A 27180-nucleotide genomic window follows, 5' to 3' on the forward strand; every position below is an offset into this window, starting at 1 on the left:
ACATTCTGCAATGGCCAAGTCAATCACCAGATCTTAACCCAATTGAGCATGCATTTCACTTGCTCAAATCCAGACTTAAGACGGAAAGACCCACAAACAAGCAAGACCTGAAGGTTGCGGCTGTAAAGGCCTGGCAAAGCATTAAGAAGGAGGAAACCCAGCGTTTGGTGATGTCCATGGGTTTCAGACTTAAGGCAGTGATTGCCTCCAAAGGATTCGCAACAAAATATTGAAAATAAAAATATTTTGTTTGGGTTTGGTTTATTTGTCCAATTACTTTTGACCTCCTAAAATGTGGAGTGTTTGTTAGAAATTGTAGGAATTGTACACATTTCTTATCAGATATTTTTGTTCAAACCTTCAAATTAAACGTTACAATCTGCACTTGAATTCTGTTGTAGAGGTTTCATTTCAAATCCAATGTGGTGGCATGCAGAGCCCAACTCGTGAAAATTGTGTCACTGTCCAAATATTTCTGGACCTAACTGTATTATAGACCCTTGTGAATCCAGTGTAACTGATGCTTTACACCTCTTGTCATTCTCCCTCCTGGATAGCTATGTCCGTCCCTGTTGCTTTAATGTGTCATTCTTGATGCCCTAATTTCCTTACTGACAATTGGCGTCTCATGACTAAACTTCCAACTTTGCAGGTCACATGTCAGACAGATTGGGAAGTTCTCTATCGCCTAATGGCAAATTCCTGAGATAGTACTTGTCAGCTTGTATTGCTATGCTGTGTAACATTGCATGCTGATGTGTGCAGTGTCTGGGGTTTGTGTGTATGATGAATAGATCTGTGTGCTTCACTATATGTAGGACTTAAAAACATTTTCCTTGAGATACATTTGGACAAGTATTTGTAACATTATGGGTTGCGGTTTGTTTCTCTGTACAAATTTATAGACCAAAATAGCTTTCATACAGAGTAGGGGGATCATTCTCACAAAATTGGTGTTTTCGGATGGCCGCAGACGTGGGGGGGGGGAAGGGCGGGCATTTTAAAAAAAAAAAAAAAAAAAAAAAAAAAAAAAGAATGTAATATAGCATTTAAAGAATGTGTAAAGCAAGGAAGAGGACAGGACAGATAGCACCACCTATTGGAAGTAGCAACCATAAATGTAAATACCTAGCCTTATAGCCAGAGCGAACCCGTGGAAGTTAAGTTCAGCAGGTTCAGCCGGACTTTAAAGTGTGGCTTGGGACCCGGACCTGACGGACTGAGGTGTTTTTTTTTTTTTTTTTTTTTTTTGTTTGGTGCACACTACATCCGATCACTCTGTTACCCCCCCCCAAGCGGCTCACACTTGGCTTAGCACCCAGAGTACCCAAACACCGAGTGTATCCGAGCAAAGTGATGCTCCTGTGAGTGGCTTTCATATGTAAAGCACTTGTACTCCGAACCTGAACTGTTTTTTTTTGTTTGTTTTTTTTTTTGTAAAGTCTGTGTTTGGTATGAAGTCCGAACCTTGGGTTTTCTCACCTCTACTTATAACATAGGATAAGAAGCCAAATGCGTGCAAAGCAGGGGAAATGGTTTGGCTACATGACTTAAGGGGGAACGTTTCTCCTTATAGCACGCGTGAAGTCAGCATAAGGAGACTTATAGGCCATGCAATTCTCCTCTGGGAATTTAAGTATGTAAATATCCTCTTCGAGCAGGAAGAGCACTGGAACTCTAGTGCCACTATTGCGGATAGCAATCCTATGTCAACATTGACCCTCTAACAAGGCTTGCCACATGATATGCAATAAGAAACCAAACAAGAAACTCTTGTATGCAGATGTATGTTTTTTTGGAGTATTTTCCCCTCATCACTGCAAAGCGGGAGGACTGATGTGGCCGGGTATGTATAATGAGATCAATGTAGCAGCATTGGAACATGACACAGCATGCACTGGGATTCTCAAATGAAGCGTCATCAGAAAGGAAATGGGGAAAACATTCAATAACAGTTTAGTTACAGAAGGATAGGGAATTTTTAATGCTAGCATGTTAGAAATCACTTTTGATTACTGCACTAAATAGATTTGGATTTAGATGAAAATGTTTGTGGCTTTCCGACCACTCCTTAAGGCTATGTGCCCACGCTGCCGAAAATGCACGGAATTTTGCCGCGGATTTTTCGCGGAAATTCCGCGGATTTTTCAAAAATTTGCAGCACCGCTACTCCCCAGCCATTTCTATGGCATTTGGGAACTGCTGTGCCCACGCTGCGGATTTTTCCGCAGCGGAAATTATGCGGATTTCCCTGCGGAAAAATCAGCAGCATGTCAATTATTCCTGCGGATTTCTCCACAGGGTCCCATATACTTACCTGCCTCACCGGAGTCACTTTCTCCGTCCGGTGTACAGGAGCGCGGTGAATCCAGGTACAGGAAGGAAGAGGTGGGCGGGGCCTGCACGAGCTCCGGTCATGTGACAGCCGGAGCTAGTTCAGGCCCGCCCACCTTCTCCTGCAGACGCTGAGAGAGTGACCCGGCCGCCGGAAAGCGAGGTGCTGCGTGATGGAGGTGAGTATGAACGCCCCCGATCACTGCAGCACTTGTTCTGCATTGAGGTTGCAGTGCCGAAGCCATGGTACTGTATCCTCAATGCAGAATGCCTGCAGAATTTCCGCAGGACATTCCGCAGCATGGAAACAGAAGTTGTGGTGCGGTTTCCTGGGAGCTCCTGCGGAATGTTCTGCGGAATGTTCTGCGGATATATCCGCAGGACACTGTCCCCGTGGGCACATAGCCTTAAGCTTGAGTAAAAGCTGAAAAGGGTTGTATGATATTATTCATTGAAACAAGCACTACATGTACATGTTTTCATTATGTCTTCTTAGAGTCATATCTTTTTACAGTGAAGCTACCTTTATACAACTTATATTTTCTTTTGAAGTCTCACTTTTTTATGGCCTTTTTGACTGCCATGTAACATTCTGAGCCATGTAACTCCCAGATTTCTCATAAAGTGAACATCACCAGGTTACAAGGGGTCAGCTTTCTTTGTATTTTATTCCCGCAGTTCCCTCGAGTATTTCATGTTGTTGGTGTGTTCACAGCCTGAAGTCATGCTCCCAAAGAATCCTGTGATCCACTCCCCCTTGTAAAGACCATAAAAATAAGTAAAAGGCCCATATCTTTGGATCCGTATGGTTTGGAGGGGTTCCACTCATTTTGTAACACTTATTGGGTTTCTTTCAGTTTCTTCCGTCTTTCCTATAGGACTATGTGAACACGTCTGTAGCCCGGTGCCTCACCCTCAGCCTGTGTACACTTCTTTTATGTTTATTGGTGTTTTGTGTTGCACTTGGTTTATAGTTTATGATGCCATTCAGGTCACTCTGGATCAGTTGATGTTGAGTGAGGGCGTCGTTGCGTCACTTCTAGGGTGCCAACCTCCACGGTCAGGTTTAATGTACTCCCACCCACATCACTATTTTTTGTGTACATTGTATAGTGAGCGAGGTGCTAATCAGTGGTGGGGTGTGGTTGGACAGGGAGGAACAAGGCCAGATGCCCTGTTGTGATCTCCTGCTGATACTACCCTGATTGTATTGAAACACCAAAACGCAGCCTAATAAACCACACATCCTTGTAATCTGGCTCTCTTCCACTACTTGATTACATAGCAAAAACCTGTTGAACATTTCCCTCCTTGAACAGGTCTGTCTATATTAACTTTATTCCTAGATCACTATTCAGATTGGCTTGCACTCTTGATCACCCTCGTGTTGAGAACACAAATGGGCCCTTTGGGCTGTTTGGGCCATAACTGCTATTTTAAAAGCTGAATTTTCACAGGAGCAATACACTCATTGCTATAACAATTACCCAGCTGGTAAAACTATTAATTATAGAACAATCACACCCTGTGCCTAGTGTTTATTTCTACACCATCTGTCTTTATGGACCATTGTGCACCTCGTCTTCTGTCTGTCAGGCTTTCTTGTTGCCCAACGCCTGCGTGCCATGGCATTTGAGGACAGCGGCAAACTTTTTTTTGGCATGGGCTCATATTGTTAAATTTGATCTGGTCACAAGTGAGTGTTGTACATAGGGCAAGCCAAAACAATGTTTTTGCCAACATTAACATCAGTTGACATTTCATACCCCAAATACGAGACGGAAGAAACGAAATGTACTAGAATGATAAAATGTTACCATGTTACACCCCAGTCTAAATTGACAAGTCTTTCTTTATTTTTCTTTCCTACATGAACTCCACATAGCCACTGAAGAGGGATAATAGCAAAAGGCAGACATTTTCAAGCTTGTAAATATACACCCGGCCATGGTGTAGGAAATAATAGCAAGATAATAGAAACTGCAGTATGAAAGGGAACCTGTCACTTTGCCTATGCTTTGGGCAACATAGATAAAGATGAGGCCAGTCAAGAGCTGCCCCCGCTGGCTTTACCCAACACAGCTGGAGGTCATGGAATTCCATCACAAACCTATCAATCACATTTAGGTCCAGTAGGAAAAGCCGGCCGGTGTACCTGACCAGTTTCCTCTTTGCCTTTTGGTCTTTTAGGTTGGTTTCCTTTTTAAAGTTTAAAGATCAATCATCAGGTTTTTGCCCTATAAACTAGAGACAGTGACATAATAGCGCTAGGATGCTAATCAAAATTATACCTTTAGCTGAGAAATCGGAGGCTGTATTGCAGAGCAATCTTTGTCCAACCTTTCCAAAATGATGCCATTTGAGCAGAGGCTTGAGCATCTGGGCAGGACTTTGTGGGACGGGTCTTCTGTATATATTCCACCCCTGGCTTCCTGCCTCGCCTTTGTTTAAATTTTGCCCCGCTGCCAGTTTCGGTATGGCCGGTGCGTGCGCAGTACTATCGTGGAGTTTTTCTCGAACTGTAAAATAAAAGGGCATTGGAGTCAGTGTATTCGCATACCGCGATCTCCCATGCCATTTTATTGAGACACTGTCTTCTAAGAGTCTGTGCAAGCTCCAGCCATAGCGATAATGGCAGCAGTAAGGGGAGGAATATATACAGAAGACCCAGCCCATAAAGTCTTGCTCCAGTGCTCAGGCCTGTGCACAAATTACTTAATTATGGAAAGTTTGGACAAAGATTGCTCTGTGAAACAGTTACTGGTGTCCCCACACTGTAGTGCCTTTTTTTCGCGGTGGGGACGCCGGCACACTGAACCCTCCCGGCCGCCCAGCAGTAATTTACATGCCACTCCTGCAATAAAGCCTCGGATTTCTCAATGAAAGTTATCTTAATCAGAACCCTAGCGCCATTATGGCACTGCCTCTAGTTTATAGGACAAACACCTGCTGGTTGGTTTAAAGGGAACCTGTCATCAGAAATTTTGCACTAAACCTAAAAGATTCCCCCTCTGCAGCTCCTGGGCTGCATTCTAGCAATGTTCCTGTTTGTGCCCCCTTTCTGACCAAAATAAAGACTTTGTAAAGTGGTACCTTTTTTGTATTCAGATCTTGTTAATGGTACACGGGGGCGGGCTCTCTGGTGTGCGTTAGTCGGTCTCCCTGTCGCTTTAAGCCATCCCCAATCGCGCAATTTCAAAGAGGTGACGTGAGGTAAGCTGGCCAGCGCTTGCGCAGAACGGTGAAGGCGGCGGTGGAGGCGCGACCACGAGATTATGGGCGGGTACTTGCTGATGAAAGTCACAGCGCCGCACATAATCTCGCGCATGCGCCATGCCACTCTCGCGGGACTGCAATGTGCAGTGTGACCGCTGGTGACGTGTTGCGCATGCGTGAGGTTATGGGCGGCCATAATCTCACGCATGCGCTGTTCCACTCTCGCGGGACTGCAATGTGCAGTGACTGCTGGTGACGTGTTGCGCATGCGTGAGATTATGGGCGGCCATAATCTCGCGCATGCGCTGTTCCACTCTCGCGGGACTGTAATGTGCAGTGTGACCGCTGATGACGTGTTGCGCATGCGCGAGATTATGGGCGGCGCTGTGACTTTCATCAAGTAACCGCCCATAATCTCGTTGTCGCACCTCCATCGCCGCCTCCACCGTTCTGCGCAAGCGCTGGCCAGCTTACCTTATGTCACCTCTTTGAAATTGCGCGATGGGGGACAGCCTAAAGCGACAGGGAGGCCGACTAACGGACACCAGAGAGCCCGCCCGCGTGTACCATTATCAAGATCTGAATACAAAAAGGTACCACTTTACAAAGTCTTTATTTTGGTCAGAAAGGGGGCACAGGAACAAAAGGAACATTGCTAGAATGCAGCCCAGGAGCTGCAGAGGGGGAATCTTTTAGGTTTAGTGCAAAATTTCTGATGACAGGTTCCCTTTAAGCTAAATTAAATCTGAAAATAAGAAGCATTTCAGTCAAGACTAAACCTAGCCGTGTCCATGCTTTGAATTGTGCTGCTCGTGATTTCGGCCATCAAGTGACGGATTCCCTTGAAAGGCTGATAAATACCGCCTGTGTTGCAGACCGTATGTATCGGGCACTGGCTGTATGATTTCAGTCGTGTATGTTTTGCTACAGCATACTTTAAAAGCCGCCAATGACCAGGCTGCACAGGAGATTACTCGAAAAGGTACCCTACTTATCCGCTGACGGGTGTCACCCTATATACACGCAGGGAAAGAGACATCGCTCAAGTGGAGCATGTGGGGAAAACCTGGAGACCCTCCTTTTTTTTCCCATTGGCCACCCATTCGGCTCAGTTTCCGCAGCATTTCAGAATGAAATGTATACGGCTAAAATCATTCAGCCAGTGTCTGATAACATCTGCCCGTGGATTGGCGATCGGGTTCTCTTTAAGGTGGACTTGTTACTAGATTTCAAATTGCACACAGTAATAAATCGATCTCTTGCACCTGATTTGAATCGTGTATTTTAAAAGCCATGTCAGAATGCCTGTGTAGCTCTGATATTAGCATTTTAGCTATAGATGGAATTGGCCAATGAATTCCATGTATTTAGCCTTCATCCTCTTAGCCCGATAGCTGCAGCTTGTATTGAGCAGTGTGAGACCTCAGCAGCAGGAGAGTCTCTGAGGAGGTGCTAAGTCATGTTAGGTGGGTTGCAAATTGCTTACACTTTTCTAAAGTCATATGCAGTCATACGGCCAGACAGGGCCGTAGGCTTGGCGGGTGGTGTAAAAATCATCTACAATGAAACAATCCATCTATTGAGCACCTGTGAGATGGGCATATGGGAAATATATGTAGGCATGAGGCTGAATGCTGTAACAGTTGCTACAGATGCCTCATGGTATCACAGTAATTTACATAAATGTATAATGATCAGTTGGTGCAGGTATTTAGAAGGTGTATGGGGGCCCTGCACTCATGCTAAGCACTGTACAGTACATGAAGATGACTTTACAAGGAGAGTTGTAAGCATTGATCACTGAAAATCTTGAGGAGCTCAGAATAGGGGAGCTGGATTTTCTGCATGGAAAGTTTGTTGGTTCTGTAGCTATAGTTTAGGCTGGATAATGGTTGTCTCATCGCGATGGATAGAAGCTCCATTGTGTCCTAGTACCAGCTAGTATTATGTATGTCTGTTCATTTATAGTGTCCTGTGTGTGATGTGTGATTGTGAGGAATTTAATGAAGATTTTCTGTAACGACTGTAAAGGGGAAAAACAAAAACGTCTACAAGCGTGGTATTCCAGTTTTATGCAGATTTTGTAAAATCATGGTTAATGTAAATTTCCAATATTAATTTTCTATTAATATTTAAGATCTTGGCATCTGACAAATACACACCTGTTAAAATGTTTATCTTCTTCCCTGACAGAAGTTCTGTCGCTTATCCATGTTATGTAAATAAAAGCTTATAACCTGAGTTTAAATTCATCCATTGGTTTTATAAATTACTCTTTTGAAAGCTGAAACCCTCCCAAATCTGGTTTAGGTAATCAAAATAAAGTTGCTGCAAAGCTGAAATATTGATCATTTAATGAACACAGAAAGGTCCGATTTTGGCAAGACAAAAGTTTTGTCGCCCACAGAAAGTAATGTGAAATTCAAACAAATAATTAACTTCTACTACAAAGATATGTTGCATAACATTGGTGAATGAAGTTGTGGTGCTATTAGAGCCATATTTAATATTTTGTGTGACTTCCATGAGCTTGAAGGACTGCAACCATATGGTTCAACAATGATTCATACAATTTATTGATGAAGTCATCAGGAATAGCAAACAATGCAGTCTTACATGCCTCACAGAATTCATCTAGATTCTTTGGTTTTGTCTTCCAAGCTTCCTCTTTTATCCTACCCCAGACATGCTCAATGATGTTCATGTGTGGTGACTGGGCTGGCCAGTCCTTGAGCACCTTGATCTTCTTTGCCAGGAGGAACTTTGTTGTAGAGATGGATGTATGAGATGGAGCACCATTCTGCTGCAGAATTTGACTCCTTTTATGATTGGAATGTAAGAGGTAGCAATACGTCTTGATATTTTAGGCTATTGATATTGCCTTCCACCTTGCAAATGTTTTGCACACCCCCATACTGAATGTAACCCCCGACCATGATCTTTCCACCACCAAACTTAACTATTTCTGGATCCATACGGGCTCCAGTAGGTCTCCTGCAGTATTTGCGGCGGCTGTGGTGTAATTCAAGTGAAGATTCATCAGAGAAATCCACCTCCTACCACTTTTCCAGCGTCCATCTGTTTAGCAGGCTGTGGGACTTGGCAAATGCCACATGGTTTTTTATTTGCCTTTTGTTTAGTGCTGGCTTCTGGGCACTGATTCGACCATGGAGGCCATTTCGAGACAGAATCCTACAAACTGTTCTAGTTGACACAGGGACTTGAGGTGACCAGGCCTGTTGGAGCTCTGCTGCAGTGTAAGAGGGGCTGGCTTTGGTTTTTCTAACCAACAAACGTTCCTCCTGAGCAGTTGTCTTGTGGGGTCTGCCGGACATGGGCTTGTCAAAAACATCTCCAGTCTCTTCAAATCTTTTTTTAATTTTTTGTACTTGACGCTGAGACACATTAACAGTAGAACTACTGAGGTAGTCATTTTGACTACTTTGCACCATAGATTTCTATATAGGTGTCACGAGTCCAGTAGTTCTAGTGTTAAAGGTGCCAGCCACCTCTGCAGTGGATCTGGTCTTTAGCCTCTTGATAATCAAAGCTTTGGTTGCAGGGTGGATATTTGGCATGTTGTCAGAGGTCAAGTTGCAGTTCAAGTGAAGGTCTGGGGTGCTGGGCTTTTCTTTTTTTTTTATACACACCCACTAATTAACCGATCATTTAGTGAGGATGTAAACTAGCATTGGGTGCATTATATGACAAGGCAACAAAACGTTTGTCTTGACAAAATTGTATGAATCATTGTCGAACCACATGGATGCAGTCCTTCAAGCTCATGGAAGTCACACAAAATATTAAATATCGCTCTAATAGCACCACTACTTCATTCACCAATGTTATACAACATATCTTTGTAGGAGAAGTTAATTATTTGTTTGAATTTCACATTATTTTCTGTGGGCGACAAAACTTTTGTCTTGCCAAAATCTGACCTTTCTGTGTTCATTAAATGATCAATATTTCACCTTTGCAGTGACTTTACTTTTATTACCTAAACCAAATTTGGGAGGGTTTCGTTTTTCAAAAGAGTAATTTATAAAACCAATGGATGAATTTAAAGTCAGGTTATAAGCTTTTATTTACATAACATGGATAAGCGACAGAGCTTTTGTCAGGGACTGTATTTGATCTTTAGCAGCCCTTTTGGTAAGTTTTTCGTTAATTTGGGAAGCATGGTGACACCAAATCTCACCAAGAACAACATCTTCAAGGAGACTGTTCTCCGCATGATTTCGTCTGTTGCCTCTGGGTTCTCCGATTTCCTGCCAAACTCCAAAGACCTACTGATAGGATATGTAAATTGTGAGCCTCCAATGGGGACAGTGTTGATGTCTGTGAACTATGTGGAATATGATGGCGCTATATAAGCGAGTAAAATAAATATAATGGATGCATAAATCGCAGTCTCTTTGATGTAACAGCTCTTTACAGAGAGGACTATTCTGGTATTTGCGGAAATAAAGGAAAATATTAATGAGATATCTGACAACAGTATCTGGACTCCGATATATTTATGAAATTTAAATCTTGTATAAATATCGGAGTCCAGATACATTAATTACAAACTTTTCTAATGTGATAACAGTAACAGTAGCGCGTCCCTGTGCTCCCTGCTCTCCTCCTTCCACAGAGATGCGTGCTGCTCGCCACCGTGGCCAGCTCTCACGTTTTCCAGCGTCTCCTTAGGCCCCCACTTGCATGCTCTCTGCTTCCTCCTCCCAGGGCTTGTGCACGTACGTGGCACAGGTCCTCCGGTAGTGTTCCTGGAGTTTCTTAAAGGGCCAGCATGTCACTCCCGGGAAGTGCCTCTCAACCTATCGCTGAGAGGCATTGGGTATATAAAGGCCTTCTCTCAATAGGAGAGGTGCCTGATCAATGTGGTTAGCTAGGTCTCCTATGCCCTAGTCAACTAGTTGTGTATGATTTCCTTGCCTGCCCACCCCGACCGTGCCTCCAGCCTCACCTATCCCGATGGCCCTGGTCACATCAGTGACTGTGCCTGTCTGCCCTGGGAGTAGCACCTGGCGTCTGCCTCGCGGTGGGCGGTTAGTCAAGCCCCTTCCACTAAAAGGGTAGGCCTGGGGTCCCCTTGTGGTCCAGTGGGTCCACTTTTGCTTGCCACAGTAACATGTAGAACCCGTTTAGTATCTTTAGATTGCTTCTTCTTTGCAATGGCATTTATATTCTTTTTTTTTTTTAGACGTCAGAACATTTTTCTTTTTGTTGTTTTTTAGTGCACCTTGTAGTTTTATATATCCCTTGTTGCTGTGATTTGTAAGTAGAAGCTGCCATTTCCTGGTGTGCTTACATGGCAAGTGCAGTTGTTTTCCTTCTTCATCGCCGCTCTCTGGGAGTGTCACGAGTGCCTTTCCTGCAACGTCCGTTTATTTTTGTTCTCAAGTTCACTAATGATCACTCTGTGGTTTTACTGAAGTTGTAGCAACCATCTAAGCGTAAGACTTCCTCTTCTTTTCCGGCAAGCTCAGATAGAGGTTAGAGCAGCACATGACTGTCAGGTCTGTTATATATAGCATTAGTACTTTCTGAAAATCGAGTATGTGACAGAGGGCTAGTAATAGATGGGGTTGCTGAACAAAAACGTAGAATACACAAACTGAAGTGCAATACTTTTAAATGCAGAACGGATTGGTGAAAAAAAAATACTTATCTCAACACCATTGCACATCCTAAAGAGAAATGTTGTGGTCAAAAAAGTTGATTTCCTCCTCCTGGGGCAATTGTTGGAAGATGCTTTAAAGGCAGATTCCAAAAAATACCACTTTGTGCAAAAAGTGTTAAACCATGCATCATACTGCCTTCAGACCCCATAGAAGATCTCTCTCCCTGTTGAAGACACATGAGCGCTCGGCTGGGAGAGCGAGATAAGTCTATTGAACGAAGGTTGAGACGAATGTTCTCGTGCATGGCCAGTTGTAGTGGAAAACCATGCTGGACACTTCCGGAGCTCTCCTCGAGTGTATACTGATGGGTTAGAGCTCTTTTGCTGATACAGGGGACCTGCACAGTGTTAGTCAGGCCGTTTTAATGTTACTGCTGTTTGGTTCTTTATATCACATGATCATACGATGAAGTCTTGCGCTGATGCATAACACAGGATCCATTGGAGCATGAGGGCTCTCATCAACTCTATATGGAGAAAAATACAGCAGCGACTACTCTGATTTGGACCCATGGACTTTGTGTCTGCATGAGGCCTTAGTTAAAAGAAAGCTGTCACCAGGTTTTTTCTTTGTCACCTAATCTGAGGGCAGCATAATGTAGGTTCAGAGTCCCTCATTGTAGTGATGTGTCACTTACTCAGTTGATTAAAGCAGTTTTTATAAAATCATTGTTTTATCAGCTGGAGTTCATCATTACAGGACTAGTACATCTGCTGCCAGGTAGTCAAGGATATTCATGAGCTCTGTATAACCACTGAGTGGCAGCTTTTTGTGTACACTTTGGCAGCTTTCTTCCCATATACAATCAGTGATGTGGGTGGAGTTATAGAGCTCAGCATTCTGAGAACTGGTAGATCTGCAGTACATAAAATACTGATTGTATCAAAAGGACAGCAAGCAGCTCAGTAAGAGACACATTGCTGGAGTCGGGGTCTGTTTTCCTACATTTTGCTGCTCTCTGAAGTGGTAGTAAAATCCTGGTGACAGATTACCTTTATTGGCACTTGTAACACTTAACTTTTTACAGGTTCCTAGATTGATGCTGATCAAGGTGTTTGCCTGCAGGGATAAGCTGTTTTTCTTAGGGAAATATCACATAAAACTATTTAACTGTTGCACATAAAAATTAGCGTGTATATTTGTTTTTAGCATATTCCAGATCCAGACTGTACTGCGATTCACAAATAAGGGAATATAAACCGGGATAAAGAAAATGTTCCAGTGTTTGGTTTTCTGTTATTAAAATTTAGGGTAAATGCTCCTTGTAAAGATGACCTTTCACCTGCTCTGAAGGGGCCATTTTTCACGCTTATTTTCTTTTATGACCCCTTTTGTGTGCCATCTGTTTTTCTTTGAAACTGCCTTACGGTTCCATGTATATTGGCCGTTTCATTGTTTACCGGGGTGGTCCTCACTGGATTCTTCGGGGGCTTGTCTTTCGGGCTGCTTTGCATTATTACTCATGGGCACTGCCCCCTAGGAAGGAACCTAAATCTCTGCACTAAATTAAAGGGCTCATGGCTCTGGAACCATAAAAAAATCCCCTGAAAATTGCTCACCCGCGGAACAGTGGGAATAAAGTGAGTCAAATCAGAGCACTTTTGATCTGTGACAGGTCCTCCTTCAGTTCATGTATTTGTTCTCTTCAATCCCAGATAAATATATGTAGTGAGCTGAAGCCTTACCAGATATCTTACATGATGATGATTTACATGAAAAAAATCAGCAAACAGTAATGGCTTCATTATAAACTTCTATGTCAGTGCCATGTGCAAATACGTGGCTTAGGCTTCAGTAGTAATTATACGCCTTGGCTGCTAGCTCCAGTGTCTTCAGAAGAATGATCAAGTGCCTGAAATGAAGAGAAAGCATTGCCCGGATTGGCTGGCACGTCTTCCCCAGATCCAGGTGGCAGGCACTGACAGCTCCATGTCACATGGCAGCTGTCACTGCCTGCTTTTCTTCTTGTCTGGCCCGCACTGACTGCAAGCATCTCGCTGCTCACAAGAATGTCACCCACGAAGGTGGGGAATCTGCGAGGACAAAATTACAGCAAAGGCATCTTCATCTTGCAGCCCCCTCACCCCCTTCACTTTGAGCTGTCTGACAGATTTTGGCTGAGGACGTGCATAGTCACAGTCGCCAAGAGCCTAGTCAGGTGGTTGTAGACACATGAGATTCATTTAAGAAGCGAGAGAGCAGCCCATCACGGCACAGACGGCTCCAGTTGTGCCCCTGCTAATCGACCCAGCCCTAAGGTGTCCACCTCATACACCAGAATCGAGGACGAGCCGGACTGTGCAGCCTCTCCAGATTCAAAGCTGAGTAAATGGCCCTTGGTGCTAAAGCAAAGACTTTGCCGCTGGCAGCAGATGTTCTGAAGGTGTCTCTTCTGATCTGGATGGTGCTGTGCACTTTTACACACAACATGGATAGAGTACTGATCAAGCCACAGCTCTCCGCTCGCCACATGCCAGCCTTTCTGACTTGGTTGAACATAGCTTATTGTTATTTTTAACAGCCGCTCAATCGCTGTGTGATTCTGTTCCCAGAGATTTGAGGAAAGGTGACGCTGCAGACAACCCAAGATGCCATCCAGGTAACTGAGCGGATGAAGTGTCACCTGTAGATTGAGATCATTGCTGTTAATAGACGTGATATTCTATATACACACTATCGAAATTGTATTTATAAAATAAGTTCTTAACATTTTAGTGTGACTTTCCTTAAAAACACATGTTCATTGCTCGCTCTGCTCTTCTGTATATACATGGAGGGAATAATAGAAACCGAGCGGAGAACGTAGATAAGCTGCTGTGATCTATAAATACAGCAAGGGTGCAGATTCTTTAAAAATAGTCTTTGGATTTGTCCATCAAAGAGAAGCCTCAGAGTAATGCGGTCATAGATACCCCAACACCCCACCGTTTATCTGCACACACCAGGCAGAATGTTTTTCAGATTTCCGAGAAGGCAGACTCCACATTGCCTTTGAAGTCATATGGCCAGACTATGATAAAGCGGCCCCATGTGATCTCAGGAATACATGAGCGGGCTGCAGACTGCCGTGCTATTCCAGCTTTTATTCCGATGCTTAGAGAGGAAAGATTTTAAAGAGGTAATTCAGCCAGAAGCGTAGGTGGTACATGTTAGAGCAGTGGAGGTCTCACTGCAGGACCCCTGAGGATTTGTAATACAGCAGTGTTCGAGCATGTGTACTGTTGTGGCTTTGTAGACATGTTCTGGGTGGTCGCCTTCCTATGGTTGATACATCCATAATTAATGCACGATATGCTGTATATTCAGCTGTATACTCCATCCAAACACGATGAAGCTGTGCTGTTTGTGCACTCCCCTGCCTCCTGATCTAAGCATAATTTAGAATTCTCCACTTACTGTATTTTCTAGCTACTTATAGAGCGAAGATCCTGAGACTTGTTCACACTTGAATGTTTGGTTGCCACTGGGTTTTCATTCATTTTGACAGCGAGATTTTGTTCTCCACTTATGCTTTAAACCCTGACACATCTGATAATTTCATAGACTCAGATTCATCATTATTTTTTTCTCTCATGTCTCTAATATTTACTCCTCATTTTTCAAAAGATTTGAACCATCTAAATTATCGTTCCTTAAGGCTTCATCCTGATATTTTAGACCGATTCCTGAAATGGGACTGATGCTAAACGATGCATTAGTAACACATCTCACTCCTATCACTGTCTGGAGTAAGGTTTCTGGTGGAATTTATTAATTTAGAACATTTTTAGACAAGCAACCTTTTAAAAAGAGGGATGTTTTTATACCACAAAAAAATTAGTTTAAAGTAAAAAAAGAAAATATTTTCGATTCTGTGCCACTTTCAAGAACATAACATATTGATGGAAGACAAAAAACAAAAATTTCATCATAAATTGGTTGTGGGCTACAGGATCTGTTGGAGAACAGTTGGGTAAATGTCAACAAAAACATCTGTAAATTTGGAGGACATAAAATAAAGGGGTTGTCCAGTCTAATTCGATAAGTCTGCAGTCCCTCTGTGTCAGTCTGTGTGACTGCAGACTTATGAATCCTCCCTCCACACTGTGTACTGCGAGGATTCGCTGGCTTCTGATCCGGGAACAGGCACGTGACAGAGTTTGCAATATGTATGGTCCTGGCCAGAGCCTGACACTTCCCCACTTGGCTCCGCCCCCTCCCGCACTCCACGTGTACACACGCAGGCGTGTGTGTACACACGCAGGCGTGTGTGTAAACACGCACGCACGTGTGTGTACACACGCACGCACGTGTGCACACACTCACCTGTCCTCAACGTCATGGCCCCGCTCGGCTCCACCCACCCCGCACTCCGCCCCCCCACACACATTCTCGGCGGCCGAACGATCAGCTGATCGTTCACAATAGTCTGCCGCCGGTAAAACTGTAAAAAAAAAAAACAAACCAAAAAACAACCTGATTCCGTTGTTTTGTACGATCCGTTGCATCCGTCGTGCCACTATATGCAACACATCCGTTGCATCCATCACACAACGCAATGCAACGGGTGCCGTTCAACGCAAGTGTGAAACTAGCCAAAAAAGGACACATAGGGGGACTGCAGACTAATCATTTTATGCCAAACAACCCCTATAAGTTATCTGGTCAAGGGGAAGTGTTCAGAGGACATACTGATACAATAAGTAGCTAAAATAATACTTAGTTCAGTCTAGTCCTTAATTATTAGTATAGGCTGGGCAATTTTACTACTAAATCATTTCTTTTTTTTTTATTCATTTTAGCCTCTATTGACTTAAAGCAATATAATGGTTGTTGAAACCTAATCCCTAATGGAGGGACAATAGCCTGTGGCGTTAGCTATACATCACACATGTAATGTAGTATATAATGTACGCTTCGTATTATCCCAACTTGATGACTCCGTTCATTACAACTAACACAAATTGGATATGTTTAGATCTCATCCCTAATAGACTTGCCTCCTATAAGCCGGTTGAGCTCCATTGCAGTAAACAGGTGCCTGTCCTGAGCGGCTCCTCCAGAAATATTTAGCAGGTGGATCATCTAATGGTAGTGTCATCTTTATATGGCCATAAACCAAGGATTACACTGTACAAAGTAACAATGCTTTGTAGTGCAGACTTCAGGACACGACACGTCTTCAGGGTTTGTGACGTTATAATGATAGCAGGAACCATTCTCCGGATACCACTGTGTTGTAGCAGATTTTGGTGTAGCATATAGTGATTTATGGTAACTGGTACAGATTCCTAAGGACTAGCACATTTCTTATTGGAACAGATGTTTTTCTTTTCTTCATTCATAACTCGAATGATTGATTTAGTTCTTCATCCTATTAGCTTGTGTTGATTTTCTTCTTGTGGTCCGCTGCCGCAATTGTCTAAGATCGTCTTCTTGCCATATGCAGTGCATAACCTGTATGTCCTTATAGTCACTGACTTTCTAATCACTCGGGTCCAGGTTGCATACGATATGCCCATACTTTACTTTTAATTTATTACAAATATATCTTAATTAAATATTATTAAAAACAACCTAGACAAAACCTACAACTGAACTAAAACAGGCAAACCTGTAGATTAATGAATAGGTGTCAGAATGAAGCCCTTAAATAGGAGCCAAAAAATGGGTATATAAGGGCCAACTAACTATTCCCTAAGGTGGGTATTGACCCTACCTAACAATGGAGGTTAGCCCCCTAATTAGTAAAGTGGGCCCGCATTCCTCGATGGCTGACCCTAGACTCCCTGGGTTATCACACAATGGTGCATTAGAATTTATCTATTGTACAGGGATAAAGTCTAATATAACTAATATTCCAAAACCCTATATGGAAGGTTAATAAATAAGTGTATATTATTACTTATCTGACATCTTATTATTACAATCCTCAATTTAGGGCCCCATGGGGCTGATACCATGCTCAATACAACGCTGTGAACGATGTAGGGTTGGTATGACCTGTCATACTGAGCATGGTATCAGCCCCATGGGGCCCTAAATTGAGGATTGTAATAATGTCAGATAAGTAATAATATACACTTATTTATTAACCTTCCCTACATGGTTTTGGAATATTAGTTATATTAGACTTTATCCCTGTACAATAGATAATTCTTATTCACCATTGTGTGATAGACCAGGGAGTCTAGGGTTAGCCATCGAGGAATGGCTAATTAGGGGGCTAACCTCCATTGTTATGTAGGGTAATACCCACCTTAGAGAATATTAGTTGTCCCTATTATATACTCATTTTTTGTCTCCTATTTAAGGGCCTCATTCTGATACCTATACATTACGCTATAGGTTTGTCTGTTTTTAGTCCTGTTGTAGTTTTTGTCTAGGTGGTTTTTAATAATATTTAATACATTTTTAATATGTATAAGTAAAGCATATTCTGTATACTCTTCACATTTTCTATTCCTGTATATTAATATTTTTGCTTTAATACAATGTGCCTGTAAAGTGTGAAAATGACGTCTGGTATTTATTTGAATATAACTGCAGTATTTTTGCTTCATCTTCCAGCTGGCCCTCATATGAATTTGACCCAAGCCAGATCCGCCTGGTCGTTTACCAAGACTGCGAGAAGCGAGGCCGAAATGTCTTGTTTGACTCGAACGCCAAACGTAAGACGGAGGATCTGTCTGTGTCGGTGAGCTGATTTATTTATTTATTTATTTATTTATTTTCTTTCCTTTTTATATGATGTGTTGCTTTGACACGAGCCCTGATTCCTGCTGTTAGCTGCTTGTGGTTTCCTATAATTACGTGCCCTGTCTGGGTGCTGTATCTGACACCATATCCCTTGGGTGTGTATTATACACTTCACATTTCCTTTAGAGGAAGAAAGCAAGTGGCACTGAACAAATGCACTCTAATAGCCTGGTAACCACAGTGTTTGTCAGAGAGTTGTCCTATTTGTCATATGTTGGCTTGTATGTATAGCAGGCCCCGGCCATGGCTCACCATCTAGGTTCCAGAAGGATTCTCGTAACCTTGGACAACCAATAGAGCACAGCATTTGTAGACACCTAAGCTTACAATCCTTGCTCCAGGCTCCTTTTCAAGCTCAGGCACCTTCAGTACACACATGCTGAAGCTGAATGGCCAAGGCACCTGGGTATAAAGAGAAGTCTCGGACCAAGGAGGGTAAGTACCACTACACACACGCTGAAACGGAGTGGCTTTTGTATAAAGAGATGCCTCAGAATAAGGAGGGTAATTATTGCAGCATCCTTCCCACACCGCCATGGAGTAGCAGATTAAATCAAGGGCACTTAGGGCAGCTTAGTCCCCAGGGCAGCTGCCCAGACCATCCATATTTTAATCTCTCAGATAACACTGTAAACACCAGGCAGTAAGTCATATTGGCGTTGTGTGAACTGCAATCATTTCTACATAAATCAGGTCCTGGGATATATAAAACCCCACGACCATGACTTCTTGCCAGGGTTCTACATTTGAATGTTGATTTGTAGCTTGGAAGTCGCTGACATGTGGTATCCTGAATATGCTGACTGCTGCCCTGCAGGACTCCAGCTATTCCACACTGGGGATCATGTGGCCGTGGAGGGAGCTGCTTTCAGCCTGGTGCACTTGTTTATGTAGGAGGAGATCACACCTTGTGACCTTGTCATGGCACATGATCCTGCATTAGCCCAATAACTAAATGGATTTTTTTTTTTTTTATGGCAGAACATGGTTGTTTGCAGTTGTAGGCCCAAAACTTGACATGTTCACTTCTGATTGTGTGGAAATCCTAAAATCACGTATTTGTTTTCACAGGGCTTTCCTACTAATATACATGAGTAGTCCCCACTGGCTAATTGGATATTGATAAGTTATTACAGTCGCTCGTTCTATTTTAGGAAATGATTCTGCAATAGATTTCCAATGGTCCCGAGTTTGTTTAGCTATTTTTTGATTGTAAGGGTAATAATAATAATTTTAATAATTTTATTCATTTATATAGCGCTATTAATTCCACAGCGCTTTACATACATTGGCAACACTGTCCCCATTGAGGCTCACAATCTAGAGTCCCTATCTGTATGTCTTTGGTAACAGCCACTTGTCCGATTCATTCCTCTCCCGTGACCAGACACCTCAAGAGTGTGTGGTAAAGGGTAGATAATGGGTCAGATTCATCAAGACTGTCATAATACATTCTTACTTCAGTAATTTGGCACTCCTTCTGAGTGTTGTGCCACGCCATATACAAAACACCAGCACGTTTGATGAATTTGATGGGCAGACTTGGCCTTGCCTTACTCCGTCCCTGCTCCTCCACAGCTCTGCCCATCTGGGGCAGCTGAACCAAACTGTTGGGAAAACTTCAAGAGTCAAAAATTTTTATCGCAACAAAAAATTACACACAAATTGTAACTTTTCAAAGCTTTCATGCCATTTCTCAAGCTTATGCCGGTGTCACACGGGACGATCTATCGTGCGATCGATCGTACTCTCCCCCTGTCGTTTGTGCGTCACGGGCAATTAGTTGCCCATGGCGCACAAAGTCGTTAACCCCCTGTCACATGCACTTGCCTCCCGGGCGACGTCGCTGTGGGCGACGAACATCCTCTTCCTGAAGGGGGAGGGACGTTCGGCGTCACATCGACGTCACACTGCGGCCGGCCAATGGAAGCGGAGGGACATAGATGAGCGGGACGTAACATCCTGCCCACCTCCTTCCTTCCGCATTGCCGGCGGGACGCAGGTAAGCTGTGTTCATCGTTCCCGGGGTGTCACACGGAGCGACGTGTGCTGCCACGGGAACCATGAACAACCGGAGCACAGAAGGAGGACCGACATTTTGAAAATGAACGACGTGTCAATGAGCAACGATAAGGTGAGTATATTTGTTCGTTCAGTCGTTCGGAGGTGTCACACGGTATGATATCTCTGAAGATGCTGGATATGCGTCACTAACGACGTAACCCTGACGATATATCGCCCGATATATCGTACCGTGTGACGCCGGCATTAGAAGCTTTGATGAATCACCCTCTATTTATACACATGCATCATGTATTGGGACACACCTCTATTATTGAACCCATGTTGTTCATTCATTGGCACAGGTGTATAAAATCATCCACTTAGCCATGCAAGGGCCACAAAATTATGTTCTAAAGAGGTCAATCGATTCCACCGTGTCCCTGTCACTGTTGGATCAAGTCAGTTCATGACATTTCTTCCCTTCTAAGCCGTGAGTGGTATTATTGAAAACTGAATGCATTTAGGAACCAAATCAACAGTAAGCGGCAGAAGACATACTGATTCAGCGTTAGGTCACAGAGTGCTGGGGGGCATACACATAAGTTACTGACTCAATAACTGCAGAGACCCACATCTCCATTGACCTAAACATCAACACAAAAACTATGCACGAGGACCTTCATAGGATAGGTGTTCACAACTGATCAGCTGCATGCAAGCCTTACATCACCAAGCACAATGCCAAACATTGGATGGAGTGGTGTAAAGCTCACTGCCACTGGACTCTGGAACAGTGCAAATATGCCATGTAAAGTGACAAATCGTGCTTCTCCACATGGCTGTTTGATGGACTAGTCTGGGTTTCCTAAATGCCAGGACAACCTTAGCTGCCAGACTGCATTTTGCTGACTGTAAAATTTACTGGATAACACTATGGGGTTGTGTTTCAGGAGTTGGCTGTGGACCTTTAGCTCCAGTGATGAGATATCTTAATACAGTATACATAAAAGTGAATACATAAATTACATTTTTGTAAATATTTTATTATATATTTTCTTCCGACAACACTGAAGATCTGACACTGGGAGTATCATTGTTTGAGGCTGCATGAGTGCTGCCGGCTGTGGGGGCTACACTTCATTGAGGGAACCATGAAGGCTAACCTATATGGTGACATACTGGTACAGAGCATGTTTTCCTCCCTTCATATTCCAACATACCGACCCCAAACACCTCCAAAAAGACCACTGCCTTGCTAAGGAAACTGAGGCTAAAGGTTCTGGACTGGCCACGCATGTCTCCAGACCTAAACTTTATTGATCATCTGTGGGGGCATCCTCAAACAGAAGGTGGAGGAGCACAATGTCTCTAACATCCACCAGCTCCGTGATCATGAGAACATGGAGGAGTGGAAGAAGATTCCAGTAGCTCCTGTGAACCTCTAGTGAACGCCATGCCCAAGAGAGAGAAGGCAGGGCTTGAAAAGAAAGATGATCACACAAAGTAATGACCCTTTCAGCACAATTTGGCCATTTTCACTTAGGGGTGTACTCATTTTTGTTGCCAGATGTTTTGACACTAATGGCTACGTGTTGATTTATTTAGAGGACACGCTATATTACACTGATATACAAGCTGTATACGGACAACATTGTATCAAGGTGTCAGATCTTCAGTGTTGTCCCATAAGATATAATAAAATATTTAGAAATCTGTGAGGGGTGTACTCACTTTTGTGATATATTGTACTCCAGAATACCAAGACATTCTGGACAATTGTTTGCTTCCAAGTTATATGGGTTTAGAATGAGATGTCCTAAAAGCTCCCGTAGGTGCAATGTGCAGGCGCCCCAATGCTCTTCTCCTTCTAGCGTATGCTCATAAATGATTGTGGTGGTGTTGTATGTCCAGGTTTCTCGTAGCCAGCAGAATGATTGCGGTGCGTGTCACATGCCTGCTGATCTGAGCCAGAAAGTTTGTTTGTTAGGTCAGAGATAAATGGCAGTTCTAGTTCAGGGAGTGCAGTGTGATCATATGACTGCCTCGCTCATACTCCACCCTGCGCAGAGCTCCTGGACAGCATTGCTTCTAGATGGCGAGAATTGGAGACGTATGTGACACTATATGGGGTCTTTATTGCACAATCTTTGCAGGATCACTCACTGTCTGTCTGAAAGAGGAACGCAGCTCTGTGGCATCCATTGTACTACGGAGTGGAGGAAGCGTCTGTGATATAGTCATGAGCTCATGAGTCATATGAGCTTGTGATGAGGCTTCTGAATAAAGCGGAGCTCCACACAAAATACATAAAGGCTCATTTTACATGAAAAATGTGAAGCATTTCTTCCTGGTCAGCGCTGCTAAATAAAACTGCTTAAACCCTGGAAGATTGCATTTGCCAATGGGTTTGCGCTTGAGGGTAGAAACATGAAACCAGTTATAATCATACATACACTTGGTTTTAATGGATACTATATGTTCAGTTGTTTGCTTTACACTGCAGCGCTGCCTTTCCAAATCTGCTGTATCTGCAGTGTAATTTACGACCCTCACCAGTATGTGCAAAAGCCATATGTGCAATGCTTAAAATGTTTATTGAAGCTGTATCAAAGTTTTATTTTATTTTTGTGAAAACCTAAGGATATGTTCACATGTTGAGTATTTGCAGCGATTTTTTTTTTTCTGCACCAAAAACCGGTGTCTTTGAAGAGGGGGAGGTAGGGGGGGTGGGGCGAATGCCAGGCCGAGGGTCCTCCGTACCCCTGGTCCATTAAAAGTTGTGTCTGTGACCTGCCCCAGCCGGGGTGTGTAACACTTACTGCAGCCTTCAGCATCACCTCCGTCACCCTGCTGCTGGTCCCTGTCAGAGACGTAGCAGGGCCACACATGACACAGTCTTTCTTATAAAAATAATCAAGCAGAATGGCTTTATTCTTGGTACAAATTCATCAGGACAGACATGGCCTTTAACGTTCTGCTGCCGCTATTTCCTGGGGGTACTCTCGCTTCTAGCCCTAGCTCTGGGTATTAGTCCTCCAGAAGACAAGACTACTCTGTAATTCTTTCCTTTTACTTATCTTTGTGGCAACAGTGTCCCTAAACTGAAATATCACATGGTCATAAGTATTCAGACCCTTTGCTCAGACACTCATATTTAAGTCACATGCTGTCCATTTCTTTGTGATCCTCCTTGAGATAGTTCTACTCCTTCATTGGAGTCCAACTGTGTTCAATTAAACTGATAGCACTTGATTTGGAAAGTCGCGCACCTGTCTATATAATACCTTACAGCTCACAGTGCATGTCAGACCAAATGAGAATCATGAGGTCAAAGGAACTGCCCAAGGAGCTCAGAGACAAAATTGTGGCAAGGCACAGATCTGACCAAGGTTACAAAAGAATTTCTGCAGTACTCAAGGTTCCTAAGAGCACATTGGCCTCCATAATCCTTAAACGGAAGACGTTTGGGACCACCAGAACTCTTCCTAGAGCTGGCAGTCCAGCCAAACTTTGCAATCATGGGAGAAGAGCTATGGTGAAAGAGCTAAAGAAGAACCCCAAGATCACTGTGGCTGAGCTCCAGAGATGCAGTAGGGAGATAGGAGAAAATTCCACAAAGTCAACTATCACTGCAGCCCTCCTCCAGTTGGGAATTTATGGCAGAGTGGCTCAATGGAAGTGTCTTCTCAGTGCTAGACATATGAGTTTGCAAAAAAACACATGAAGGACTCCCAGTCTGAGATCTAAGATTCTCTGGTCTGATGAGACAAAGATAAAACTTTTTGGTGATAATTCTAAGCGGTATGTGTGGAGAAAACCAGGCACTGCTCATCACCTGCCTAATAGAATCCCAACAGTGGTGGCAGCATCATGCTATCGGGGTGTTTTTCAGCTGCAGGGACAGGACGACTGGTTGCAATTGAAGGAAAGATGAATGCGGCCAAGTACAGAGATATCCTGGAAGAAAATGTCTTCCAGAGTGCTCTGGACCTCAGACTTGGCTGAAGGTTCACCTTCCAACAAGACAATGACTCTAAGCACACTGCTAAAATAACAAAGGAGGGGCTTCAGAACAACTCTGTGACCATTCTTGACTGGCCCAGCCAGAGCCCTGACCTAAACCCAATTGAGCATGTCTGGAGAGTCCTGAAAATGGCTGTCCATCAGCGTTCACCATCCAACCTGACTGAACTAGAGAGGATCTGCAAGGAAGAATGGCAGAGGATGCCCAAATGCAGGTGTGAAAAACTTGTTGCATCATTCCCAAGAAGACTCATAGCTGTACTAGCTCAAAGGGGTGCTTCTACTCAATACTGAGCAAAGGGTCTGAATACTTATGACCATGTGATATTTCAGTTTTTCTGGTTTAAGAAATTTGCAAATAATTTCTACATTTCTGTTTATTTATTTTTCTGTCAAGATGGGGTGCAGAGTATACATTCCTGAGAAAAAAAAAATGAACTTTTTTGAATTTACCCAATGTCTGCAATGAAACAAAGAGTGAACAATTTTAAAAGGGTCTGAATATTTTCCCTACCCACTGTATACTTTTACATGACTCCCCATACTGTGCCTCCCACCTGACACTGCTTGTTGGAGCAACACATTATACATATTATTGCATACATTACACATTACTCTAAAACGCACACTAGCAATAAACTTGATATTCAATAAAATAGGTTATACTATCGGTCGCAAGATGGTACCAACTGTTGCGCTGCTTCGGCTCTGCTACATCGCCAGCAGCCACAGTAATATACATTCAACATGAAGTACGTTTATATCACAACACTGTACATTAATGGAAACACTGCTTAGTAGGAGTGTGAGTGAATCAACCACATCCTACATCTTGGCAGGAAACATGCTGCATAAAATACACTTATTGGTTTTATGCATTTTTACTTTTGTGGGTTTTTTTGGGGGTTTTTTGGTTCCCCCCCCCCCCCCTTTGCATTGGAATGGGTGAAAACTTTTTTGCTGTGTTTTTGCTGCGTCCATAATGCTGCGTTGTACAGTAGAAGCACAGTGGATGGGATGTATAGAAATCCCGTGCCCACTGAGCTTCTTTTCTGCCCAGTGTGAATTGACGTGCTCCACGGCTTCCCAAGCGGCAGAATGTCAATGTATGCTATTCCGCGGGGAGAAGAGAGCGAGTCCCCTGCACTCAAAATACTGATTGTGGCCACAGGCACCTGTGATCTCCTAAGGAGAACACGCACATCTCCTCAGGAGAAGACACTGTGTACAGGACGCACTATCTATGGATCGTGTGCACCCACCTGAAGTCAGAAGTAGTTGCTTTGGGCATCAGGGATGTGTTGATTGTGTTCAGTGTTGTATTTGATTTATGAGCTGATTTTATTTTACTCAGAAATATTATACTTCACTATGGAAAAAAATGGCACTTGCCAAATAATCAGAGATTGGTTCCCGCTCCTAGCCGCTTCTCCATGAATTTTTTTTATGTTGAACTCACCAATGTTTCCTACCTGCTGATTTGTACATTTTGCTATGGATGATTTATTGTATCTGAAGGGAGGTAATACTCATACCCTGTCTAATGTGCACCCTTCAGTAATGTTTACTTGAGATGAGATGAGCTGCACAGTGGTCACCCATTAAACCCCCGCAGCGACAAACAAGTAGTGCCCAGATTGTGATGCCACCACCTGTCCACTATAATTATTATATATATATATATATATATATATATATATATATATATATATATATATATATATATATATATATATATATATATATATTATATAATTATTATATTATATATATATTATATAATTATTATATTATATATATATTATATAATTATTATATTATATATATATTATATAATTATTATATTATATATATATTATATAATTATTATATTATATATATTATATAATTATTATATTATATATATATTATATAATTATTATATTATATATATATTATATAATTATTATATTATATTATATATATATATATACATACTGTATATGTATGTGTGTGTGTATATATATAATATATATATACGGTATATATATATTATATTATATTATATTTCACAACTGTTATGGTGCTTTAACCCCTTGAGAACCGAGCCACTTTGTATGTTAATGACTGATCCTCATTTTCCAATTGACCAGTGTCACTTTATGTGGTAATCACTTCACCGGATCCCGGTGATTTTGAGATTTTTTGTTTTTCATGCCACATTGTACTTCATGTTATTGATACATTTTGGTCAAAATGATTTGTGTTTATGAAACTTTGAATTTCTGTCATTAAACTAGATAGATATACCAAACAAAATGGTTAATAACCTTTGTTACAGGTCTACTGTACACCCCTATCAAACCTACCATTTTTTGTTTTTAGGGACCACTTCACATTTGAAGTGACTTTGAGGAGCCTAGGTGACAAAGTATAAAGTATTATTATTTTCTTTTACAAACTGCTCAAAAGCACATTCAATAAGTTTATTAACTCTTTTAGGTGTGTTACATGAATTAAAGCAATGTAAAAGGAAAAGATTAAACATTTTACTTTTTCCCCACAAAACTTTTACTTTAGCCTCAGATTTTACATTTTCGCAAGGGTAGCAGGAGAAAGTGGACCTTATAATTGTGTAATTTATCTTAAGTACACCGATACCTCATATGTGTGGGAAAACTACTGTTTGGGTGCACGGCAGGGTTCATAAGGGGAGAAGTAAAATTTGACTTTTTCAGTGCAAAAGTGGCTGGAATATATAGCGGACGCCTTGTCATGTTTGCAGAGCCCCTGATGTGCCCAAATAGAGGAAACCCCCACAAGTGCTGGCCCTGTCCCGGTCTGTTATTGTAGGAGCTTGGCTGGCAGTAAAGCAGAGCTCCTGCTGAGATCGTGCAGGTAGAGCTGATATTTCACATTGACTGATCAGTGATCAGAAGCAGGAACCACTGAAATGGTCCCTGCATCTCTGACCATGCTGGTCAGCTGACAGTGACCATCCACAGTTTTAAACCATGACAGACATAGCATGTCATGATGCAGGAACTGACACCTGCTCATGACATGCTGTGTCCATCATTGGTTAAGGGGTTAAATGTAAGTCACTCCCCCCACATCCCCCGGTCTTACACTCTCCTGCCGCCGTCTTCATCTTCTATCATGACTGCTCCTGTCGGGGTCTCTGGGGATTTGTGAC

General features: G+C 42.7%; 1 protein-coding gene across 2 annotated transcripts in view; it reads left to right on the plus strand.

Annotated features, from left to right (window-relative positions):
* FNIP1 (folliculin interacting protein 1) overlaps positions 1-27180 on the plus strand; it is a 130276-nt gene that overhangs the window by 40260 nt on the left and 62836 nt on the right. For both annotated transcript variants that reach the window (XM_075344542.1, XM_075344544.1), the window contains exon 2: positions 17790-17916. In XM_075344542.1, coding sequence (XP_075200657.1) covers positions 17790-17916 — 127 coding nt within the window. The remainder of the gene's footprint in view (positions 1-17789; positions 17917-27180) is intronic.

The sequence above is a fragment of the Anomaloglossus baeobatrachus genome, chromosome 4 (genome assembly GCF_048569485.1).
Source record: "Anomaloglossus baeobatrachus isolate aAnoBae1 chromosome 4, aAnoBae1.hap1, whole genome shotgun sequence".
Taxonomy (NCBI): domain Eukaryota; kingdom Metazoa; phylum Chordata; class Amphibia; order Anura; family Aromobatidae; genus Anomaloglossus; species Anomaloglossus baeobatrachus.